Genomic DNA, 10,681 nt, shown 5'->3' on the forward strand with positions numbered 1-10,681 from the left:
ACACACACACGCACACACAAGGTTGGCCCACCTTTGAAAAATACCCAGGTGCAGAATGTGTGTCCAGGTGAGAGACTTCCTGCGGATACGTCCATCTGACAGGTACCACAAATAACTGAGCCACTGAGGACCCCAGCCTGGGAAACAGAGAATGAAACAAATATAAATACAATATCTATCTATCTATCGCTATCTATCTGTGGTAGTCCGTAGGTGCTATCTATCTATCTAGTCGTAGTGCGTATCTATCTATCAGTATCGTCTATCGTAATCGTACGACACCTTCCATCGTCACTGAACGCTGTTTGTTCCGTGTCATTCTAAAATAAGCATCAGCCTAACATTGGTTCCTGACGTTGATGTCTATCGGTCTCTGAAATTAGAGAGAAACGCCAACGGCGAAACCAGGTATAGGTAATTAGTGACCTCCAGACTATTTCTGTTGTAAATATAGATTGATGTCCTGCTGTTGTCATCTCACCTGGCAGCAGGAACAGTGCAGTGAAGCCAGCAAGATGGGCATAGCAGTAGTTGTGACCCACCCACAGGTAGTACACAAAGCAGTAGATCACTGGGGAAAGAGGGGGAAACACATGTATACTCAGCCCATAAACACAAAGAAATGCTTAAATCTACTGACCAGTCTGGATTGCTACAGCACAAAATTAGAACTACAGTCAAACAAAAGGTAATAATGAATCATGATGGGTCAGATAGACTGCGTGGTTCTTGCTGTTCTCGCTCAGTCTGCTAATAATGTTATTATATAATAACATTATAATATGGTTTAAAGTAAATCACATTGGGCATATTTGGACCTCACCTGCACCAAAACTGTATGCCCATAAAACAGACACTGTAACGTATTTATTATTTAAAGTAGGCATGTAAATATGAGACACATAAGTTATAGTGCATAGACTACAAGTGTTTACATCAGGGCCCACACTTTTTCATATGACCTCTGTTCTGCAACCCATCTATGGTTTATTGACAACAAGACTGCTTCCTCTTCTCCTCTCCTCACATACAGACCGATCTTCTCCACATCACACTGCCCTGCCTCTCTGCACCCCCTCCATCCTCCACACATGTAATCTGAACCGTTATAGATGCCAAGCAGGCGGGCTGTCCGGGCAGACTAGGCCCCATACATCCTGGGGTACGCCCATCCCATCGTCCATTCATGCACTTCCAATAAAAAGGGCGCTTAAATATGACAACATGGTCAAGACTCCGCTTTGTTTTTAGGCACGAAAGATCCCACAGAGGCTGAAATGGTGCAGTTTGAAAGATGAAAAACTCTGGCATGAGTCTGCAGTTTTGCTGCATACGGGATTTCATAACAGCGTATAAAAATAGGAAAGAGGCGCACTAGTGCTGACTGCAGACTCTGGTCTGACTCTATTATTCATGACAACACAACGAGAGAGACCCGCCGAAGTGAAACAAGCGTCCAACTTTGTGTATTATTGTATTTGGTTAAAATACACAGCCTGTTTCGTGTAGAATATGCGAATATATGTGTCTCCCGGCCGCTGTCGCCCTCCCACACTGTACATCCACTGTGGCCAAAAAGGCACGCACACACATGCACGCGCACGCCAATAAAGTCAAATAACATATAACAAGGGATGTGCACGGGCATATACCAGCACATTACAGCCCACCGAGACAATAGTGACACAATTCTCAGTTTGACTATTTGTGTGCGGAGTGTACTTATGTATGTGTGTGTGTGTGTCCCAGGTAGGACTCACGCGCCGTCCTCTCTGCAACGATGAGAAATGCGGTAAAGGCGAAGACGCAAACTTGGCAGCACGGCATGCAGGCGCCTGCGTTGCTCGGAGTCGCTGAGTAGTCCCTCATGGCGGATTGAAACGCTGAACTCAGATATACAGTGGCATCAGTGTGCGGGTCTGCAGGTCGGTGTTGTTCTGGTCCCGGGCGGGAGTCGGTCCAGCTGCGGCAGACGGCCTCCTCTCTCTGCTCCGTGTCCCCGTCCCAGCCACCCCGCCCGTCCCGTTAAAGCGATAGCACTGGGTACCTGAGTACCAGACAAGCTCATACAACATGTTAGGCCTGATTTGTGTAAAGTGAAGTTATAATTCAGCATTAGTGTGAGATACTGAGTCTTGTTTGTGTTTGGCATTTTCTCCTTTTTCTCTTTCTTCTCCTGTTTGTGTCTCATGAATCCTGGATGTTCAGGGGTTTTATGCCTCCATGTAAGGTGACTTTACTAATTTAATTATTAGTCACAAAGATGCTCATAAGTAAGTTTGAAATGTTGCGTCATTGCATCAGTTTTCACGAATCTAACTGAATTTGTCAACAATACAATCATTTCTAATTCCCTCTACAGTAACAGGTATGAACATTAGAGGGCAGAAGGACAACACTTGTTATGCCTTCTACAGATCAGTGTGATTTAAGTAAAACCATGAAGATTAAGTAACAAAACTTATTTTTTAGGGAAATATTGGAGTTCATGGGGGCTAACATTAAAGCAGCTGAATTGAGCCTTAACTTATTTTTATGATTATAAAGTTATTTTTTACAACATGGATCATGTTGGGTCTCTCCACAGATATAAAAACATGATTGCTTTCATTTTGGCTACTACACATTTCTATTTACTGACTCATCTATTTATTTTAATTGTAATTATCTGATTTTCTTGTTTTCTTTCTCTCTCTATTGCCTTTGATCTTCACATTTAGCTGTATGTGAATAATAAGAGTTGGTTGGGGAGCAGGCAGGGGCACCTTTTGGACACCAGGGGGAGTCTGACTCCAATAATTGATCATTCTCAGAGAACATGAATATGCACAGTTAACATAGATTTTAGTCCATTACCTCACATACTTGGGTTTGTTTTGTCCTAACAAATACAAATGATCATATTTGTGTGTTGAAGAGTGTATAACCTTTACTGGTTGGTAGGGAAACCTGCATGGTGGTGATATTGGGGGCAAAACGTCTGGCACAGTTTCTCAGTGTAATTCTGAAATGTTTGATCAAAATGTCCATGTCCAATGTCCAATGTCCAAGGCCCAGGTCCACGGCCCAGGTCCACCTCCAGCACCATGATATATTGTATATGTTTATGTCTGTGCTTTCTATTATTGTGTTTATTGCCCTCTGACACAATGCCTTGACTACTTTGGGTCTCTAAACCCACAAAAGTGTCCTGTCCACCATGGTGCCCTTGACCTCTGGGTCGGCTGTATTTTTGGCATTTTGACTTGACACTCTGGATACCCAGTGCCGGTCCCATCGTAAACCTTTCCTTGGGTTTAGGGTTTTTGCTTCAACCTCTGAACTGACTGACCTGGACCACAGACACCTTGCTGTGCTACATTATATTTGGTGGAATTCAAAGTTCATTGTTAATACTGAAATATTAATGTGGTGGCAAGAGAGTGGCATGGAGACTTTATGAGGTGGCAGAAATATTATGCTGATTTAATCACAAACAGTCACATATATCAATATTTGCTTTCCAAAGCCCCTAAATTAAGATATTTGAATTGAAAAACATTAGTAAAGTATTAAATATAAATATATAAAGATGGAATTAAAAATCAATAAATTGCTTTATTAAGTCTTTTTTCTTTAAACCTAAGCTTACTTAGTCTAAAATGTGGCTGTGTTTATTTACATTTTTTACACATTATTTAAATTTTAATTTGATAGCATTTGATACCATACTGGGGTGCCAACCCTCAGATCTGCCCCTGTGACTCACCTAACGAACCACAGCCCATAATCTCTCCACACAGCAGCTGAAATATCTGTACAACTTACACAAAGACACTCAAAAACTGTTAAAGAAATGTGAACCACTATATTTCATTTTATTAATGGATTTTACTCAATAATATGTACAGAAAACAAAAAAAGTTTATTATTTTTTTCCAGCTCATTATCACATGAGCCAAAGCAAGGCCGCATGATCCTGTCAAACATGAAGACCTGCTGACCTAATGTGCAACAACACCTACTGATTCAACCTACAGACCATTTTGTGTCCTTCCTATAAGTGTGCATTCACTTTATCTGGGGATGCAGAATTACAGCAGTAAAAGCACCAGTATGTGTAAATACATCTCAACACGGAGCAAATGTCTCTCCCCATTTTATTCTTCTGTATTTTATGTTTATGTTACGTTTATATTGTGATTTATGTTACGTTTAATTTGGGTTCCAATTAACACCACTTGATTGTATCAACTTTACAAACAAAGAAAGGATGAGCTGAGAAATGTGTAACAACACAGTATTACCTATATTTGAATCCATACACTCATGAAGAGCTGCAGCACAATGCCTCATCTGTACAAGCTCCAAGTTTCTTAAAAGCACCTGTTAAACATTTGATAAGTTATAAAATTCCTTTCACCAAAAGCCACTTTGTGGCAGCAGTTACATATTGCAGTGTGTGCTCTGTAGGTTCGTTGTGTCTTTACTTGTTGGCTTTTTTGGAGCACGAGGACATTCTTCCGCTAAACACTTCAGTGTCATCCTGTATTGAAGGACTGGGTCTTCACAACTCATATGTTTTCCTTGTTGTTCACACCATGGAGGGGACTGCTCCGGGCAGTGCTGTCAGTAATAGTTTGATCTCTTTGGTGCAGTGCAGACAGCGCTCCCAAGAGTATGCTTTATGTTAATTTCATCCAGTGTTTTTTTCCCCCATTTGTTTACTTATTTATTCACCTTTAATCCATTTGTTTGCCTGCTAGATTATGTGTCAATAATATCTGTTGAGGCTTTGAGTGACTGTACTGATGTCTGGTTGTCCGTTCATCCAGATCTCTCGGAGAATCCTTTCACGCTCTTCTAGCCGCTGGGCCCGGTCCAGCTCTGATGATACACACAAGCATAACAAAGGGTTAAAGCATGCCCACACACTGTCCATTCACATAACCATCACATTTCACTATTGAGGAGACTTTCTATTTAAAGTACGAGCATGAGTGTGTATGTGTATGTCTGACCGTAGGGCCCAGAGATATAAACAGTCTGTGAGTATGAGCGTGTGTATAAAGATGAACTGACACATTATTAGACAAAACTCCAAACCATGGAAAGGAAAATGACTCATAGTGATGTCTCTGATTTTGATACCAGTTTCTTTAAAACAGCTTCTCTCAGTAAAAATATGCATGTATCATAATAACTGCAATGTTCATCTCAGCTTGTCTACTGTTTTTTAATCCAAAGATCACAACATAAACTGGGGACATAATTTAGCTAAATGTGGGCACAGATTGTAATCGGCCATGTTGTGGTAAAAGTATTAAGATATTTTATGTATGTAAAAGAAGCAATGCCACATAACAATGCATTACTGTGCAAGCTCAATACATCATATCTATAGCTTTAGATTGTGTTAAAAGTACAATATAATAGAGAAGTACATGCATTCCATGAGATATACTGATGGCTGCTGTCTTCACATGTATGTCATATGTGTGTGTCAGTGTGAGAGATACCCTCAGCTGATGTGAACATGGTGGCATGCAGCAGAGCTCTCTCAAAGCGTCTGCGTCTCCGTGCCGATAGGTCAGACGTGTCATCCCAGTCCTCTGATTCGCTGTCCCCAGCAGGCCCAGTCCCACCAGAGGTAACAACAGCAGTGCTGTCTGGATTACTGTCAATGGGCTGATGGTGGGGACAGCTGTGATGACGACGGTGATGATGTCTGTTCCTGTGGCGTTGGTGAGGGTGGTTACTGTTGCCATAGTGGCAGTCTGCTCGGCAGTGTATCTGGAAGACGATGGCACAGAGTGTGACAAGAAGGCCGACGCAAACACCTCCCAGAAACACTAATGCTGTCCTCTCTGGTTGGTCTGAGAAACAGAGAGGATGAAAAGTTTTTAATACAACAAAATGTTTAACATGGTTTGATATATGAACTGCTTTTCATATATCAAAGTGTGATCACACACAGACACATATAAGAGTTTTTCTGTTTGGACCTACCTGCAATGAAGGTGTAAGCTGCCAGTATGTTGCTAAGCAATGCCATCTCCTGGGATACCACCGTCACCTCCATATTTGGGCTTCCTGTTGTTGGAGCACTCATGATGTCACGACTTATTGTATTCTCCTGCAGGGATCAGTGGAGCTCATACTTTATGACCTCCCTGCATTGTAGGTTTGAGGGGTGGAAGAGAGGGAGCAAGAAGGTTTAATTAATAATGCCTGAAGTCTCACTCCTCTTCTACCTGCAGATTCCCACCCAAACATGAAGATTAACATCATAATAGCATAAAAACACCAATGATCTGGGTTAGCAGTGAGTTACTGCAACCTACCTTGTCATAGTCATCTAATATAATGTAAAAATGTCCCTTTTTAATGAAATTATAGTAATCCTGTTACTCTCTAGAGATTTGTGTGATTTGGGACTCACAGGCAGTGTTATTCATGGGAACCAACCCTGCTCATAGAAATGATACATAATCTATGTATGTTGCAATATTGAAGTGTGCTTTAAGAAATATGCTCTTGTAGACATTGTATCACCAATCATTTCTCCTTATCCATGACTGAGACATGTCTTGTGTAGAGACAAGATGAGTTAATTATAGAGTACTTTGGAATCTCTGACGCCTTACCCCTTAATCTATACATCACGTCTCACTTTCCCCCTCATTATAAACATGCCTGAGCTGTTAGCCTGCAGGGTTCAGTAGGAAAGACAACCATGAGGCTTGAGGATACTTAAAATCAATCAATAACTCAGTGTAACATGCCTATACCCTCCTCTGGATTGTGCACACACACACACACACAAACACACACACACACACACACAACAACAACACACACACACACCACACACACACACACACTGTGGACACATAATGTTATCTGTGGACTATTTACACAGGATTCAAAAACCTTTGAGCCTTCGCTGTGCTAGGGATATACAGGTAGGGCTGGTACAATATCATTATTTGTCTAAATAAATAAATAATGATTTATAAGAAGGTCAGGCTCTTCATCATAAGTAAGCCTGAGTCTTTTTGAATCAAGTAAAAGGTAAATAAATTCCAGTCTGTCTCTGGAGATTATAACTCAACCAGTAGGTGGCAATAAAGAGCCATCAGCCAATTAACTTACTTTTTGTAGGTTGTAAATAGAGTCAGTTAGATCAAGATGTAACTGACCTTGCTGGTGGACACACACACACACGCACTCACAGGCACATTACGGATGTGGTGTTGCTGTCAAAGCCAAGCTGTTGTCATGGACCTGGGGTGGACTTAGGTCAAGTAAAATGTCTTCCTGGAGATTTTGATGAAGCAACACAGCTGTTTAAGGGGTTTAGAGTTTTTTCCTGCTGCTTTGAAAGGTCTTAACACTCAGTTACTGTAAATGTCTCTTGTGGGCTCAAACAAAAATCACAATTGAAGCCTTGACTCTGGTTGGTTTTTCACTGTTCTGGCTGACTCCAGCATGTTGATTTCAAATGAATGAGTCTATGAGGTGAAAATATTGTCTTTCAGCTTTAACTACAGGGTTATCTAGACTGTGTAAGCAGTGTAAGACTTGTAGGTCTTTTATTCTTAGAGGATTTGTTTGAAAAGGGCTGCAATCTGTACAGGGTTTATTAGAGGTTGATGCAAACACCCTCAAATTACAGAATCAAGAGAGTGTTTACATCCATCATTATACTGTTTAGAAATATCAATTTGTAAAGCCACAACCAATGCTTAAAATATCAAGATATATATATTTAGCCTTCTTGTCCAGCTCTCATTTAGCTGTACTGAAAGGAAAATGAGACATGGACCTAATATGCAAACATGCATCCATGAGCCTGGATATATTGTGCTTGTTTTAGGGACAACAACACTGTATCAACTAGTGCCACATACCACACCGTTTATTGTCTACACTAATGTGCAACACCAAGGTTAAATGTAGAGTAGAGCTAGTTTTATACAGCATTGTGTCTAGACATGCAGCCCCACACCCAGACTGGAACTCCCCCATACACACTCAGGATTATACCTTCAGTGTGTGTTACTTATTGATGGCTCTGATGTTAAATGTAGAGTATCTTTAACTCTGCATGTCCAGACTGTCTGATGGTAGAGAGAGACTAAGAGAGATGTCAGAGGGGAAAAGGAGTCTAACAGAGCTGAAGTCCTGGAAAGGACCCAGGGAGATCCCTTATTCTCTGAAATTAAAAGAGAATTGAGAAGGAAATGGGAAGAGCAAGGAAAGCGAGGAGACTCCACTGTGTCTGCTTTTCTTTCTTAACTACTTTCTAACCAGATCTGCTCAGATTAAGGGCTCCAAAGAGACTTTAATGGAAAAGGTCTGATCACATTTCTTTATCTTATGGAATGCTTCCTTGATCGTTTCGCTTGTGCTCCAACTTACAAGAGTTTAAATTGTTCAAATACATCATGTTTTGGGTTTGATGGTCTGCTGTTACAAGTGATAATAATAAAAACACCTAAACAACAAGTCTGAGGAGTCACAAGATGATTAACTATTACCAAAAAGTACATATTTCTGTTTGTTCTTTTAAATTTTACCTCTTCATTCTTCCAAAAACCATTAAAATTAAACAATCTGAAAGTCTGTTCCTGCTCACAGTTTATGGAAACACACCCAAATGCAAACTTCAATAAAGTAGGTTGGTAGTAGATGATGGTCATGAGCCAAAAAGGTTGGAAATAAACCTGACTACATCAGCTAGTGCACCAATTAAAAGCTCACTGTCACACACTGTAGTTACAGTTTTGTGTACCAGTGTAAGAGCTGATAGAGCAAGAGTGTCCATATTATCATCACTTATTGGGTTCAACAACACTCAAATCCTGTAAACATTTACAATCCCCTTTAAGCATTTTCAAAGATAAACGAGAATCTGTGTCCTAAATTAGTTTTACTCTCTTTATCTGCACAATTGTAACATTTGAGTTAAGCAACATCAGCACATATGAGTGAAATTTCAAATCTGAGAGCTGTGCTTGAAGCGTGACTCTATAATTACTGTGCAGCCCCTCGGCAAAGGCTTGTATTACTGACATTCTTCATTAACATTTCGTAATGTTTTTAACTTTTGAATCTCTTCTTCCAAACAAAATTAAACTCTGTAGTTGTCAGCGTTAATCCTGTTGTGAAAGAACAAACAAAGTAGAGCAGGGTTAAAAGGACGCAGACATTGATTTTCTCTTTTTGTGGAGCTTTTTTAATTTCATGAACATGTTATGATTTCCCTAGCTGACAGCTTTAAGCAAATCTCATTACATGTGAATGTGTTCTCATTATGAGCTTTTTGCATCATAACTCTTTATTAAGAATCGCAAACAGGGCTAATTACTTCATGAAGACATATCAGACGTCACGACAAACAGCCGCAAATGCTTCTTGTTGTATTATTATTCTTTGTCCTTATTTCGTTCTTTCCCTTTTTTCTCATTCTTTATATATGTTTATAAATTTAAATATATTTACTCATAGTTATTACTATTAGCATTTTCATTCATTTATTCTCCTGTTTTTTTCTTTCATTCCCAACTGCCTTTTGTGTTTGGTGAGCTAGTTTTGTTTTTCACAATCTCAATAAAAAATTTATAAAAAAACAAACAGGAAATGTATCTTAATGTGAAAACAAAATCTTAAGAAGGAACAGTCTTTAAGCTTCTATGTCTAAAACTGCAGAAGTACAAAGAAGCCAAAACCTGCATGCTGTACTCTCATGCTGTGTATCTGTAAAGACATGGCAGACGTTTAAACTTGAACAGATAAAAAATGGATGATGCTCTCAGAGAAGATCAAACTGGCCTAATTTTCAGGATGTTTACTGCTGTAAAACCTCTGAAACAGAATGTGCAGCACTCTTGACTTGACTCTTGCACTCTGTAAATACAAATGTTGATCACAATGAAGAACATATCTGTATTTCCACCTGTCACATTTTTGAAAACATGTACCCAGTAAAATGCTTTCTGCCTCATCCTCACATCCTCATTAGAATGAAAACACACCTCAGGCCTGTAATTAAGTTACAAAACGGTCAAAAAGCAATGCATCAAGACAGCAAGTGCAAGAGCAAACAACACAACAACAGATCGCATGACATTGCAGTGCAACATAACACAACCAAACACAACACAACCTCCAAGCAATCCTAAATGCACTGACTGTCAGGGTCATTTTGTGATGTTGTGTGTAAATACTGCAGGACATGAGTGCCCCCCCCTCTCTCCAGTTCTCCCGCTTGCTCTCTCTTTCTGTCTCTCGGGTTTGACAATTTGGGTTACTGTTACTGTTACAGCAAAAAGCATGTCAACATGCCATCACAGATAATTCACAGGTCATATTAACAGCATGAACCACACTTTGTTTTTTGTTGTTTTGTTAGCTTTGATTCTTTTGTTTCATAGAGTGACTGCATCTGTGCGACATTTACAAACAAGTACGAGCAGAGAGACAGATTTCCATCAGTGTCATGTAGTAAAAAAAAAAAAACCTACAATAGTTTACTATCAGGCAGCTGAACATCAGTTATATAATGACATTAGTATGAAACTCTTGGCCTGCAGCCAGCTCATTACAGCCAGTCACACTCTGTTCAACAGTCTAGACAACAAGTGCTGTTTGCACTGAAGACATGACTACACGAGAGGATCTATCTATCTATCTATCT

At 40.0% G+C, this 10,681-nt stretch overlaps 2 protein-coding genes across 2 annotated transcripts in view; both read right to left on the minus strand.

The window, feature by feature from the left end:
* The window catches only part of xkr5b (XK related 5b), a gene marked incomplete in the record, with an annotated part of 11,876 nt that extends 9,891 nt beyond the window's left edge, over nucleotides 1–1,985 (minus strand). The window contains 3 exon segments of the mRNA XM_035682151.1: nucleotides 32–137; nucleotides 482–571; nucleotides 1,761–1,985. Coding sequence (XP_035538044.1) covers nucleotides 32–137; nucleotides 482–571; nucleotides 1,761–1,869 — 305 coding nt within the window.
* A 1,906-nt stretch (nucleotides 1,986–3,891) lies between these two features.
* On the minus strand, nucleotides 3,892–6,146 carry eva1a (eva-1 homolog A (C. elegans)). The gene is made up of 3 exons (XM_035652279.1): nucleotides 5,989–6,146; nucleotides 5,499–5,855; nucleotides 3,892–4,866 (listed from the first exon to the last, which is right to left on the minus strand). Exons 1-3 carry the CDS (start codon nucleotides 6,089–6,091, stop codon nucleotides 4,754–4,756), a joined length of 573 nt encoding a protein of 190 aa, XP_035508172.1. The 5' UTR covers nucleotides 6,092–6,146; the 3' UTR covers nucleotides 3,892–4,753.
* Nucleotides 6,147–10,681: the final 4,535 nt, after the last annotated feature.

This window comes from Morone saxatilis, unplaced genomic scaffold, assembly GCF_004916995.1.
Source record: "Morone saxatilis isolate NCDOM2014 unplaced genomic scaffold, NCSU_SB_2.0 Contig11, whole genome shotgun sequence".
Taxonomy (NCBI): domain Eukaryota; kingdom Metazoa; phylum Chordata; class Actinopteri; family Moronidae; genus Morone; species Morone saxatilis.

Coding starts and splice junctions, on each gene's coding strand:
- eva1a (XM_035652279.1), bottom strand. CDS start 6,091: ATGAGTGCTCCAACAACAGGAAGCCCAAATATGGAGGTGACGGTGGTA. Junction 5,856..5,988: donor AGCTTACACCTTCATTGCAG/GTAGGTCCAAAC, acceptor TCTGTTTCTCAG/ACCAACCAGAGAGGACAGCA. Junction 4,867..5,498: donor CATGTTCACATCAGCTGAGG/GTATCTCTCACA, acceptor GTGTATCATCAG/AGCTGGACCGGGCCCAGCGG.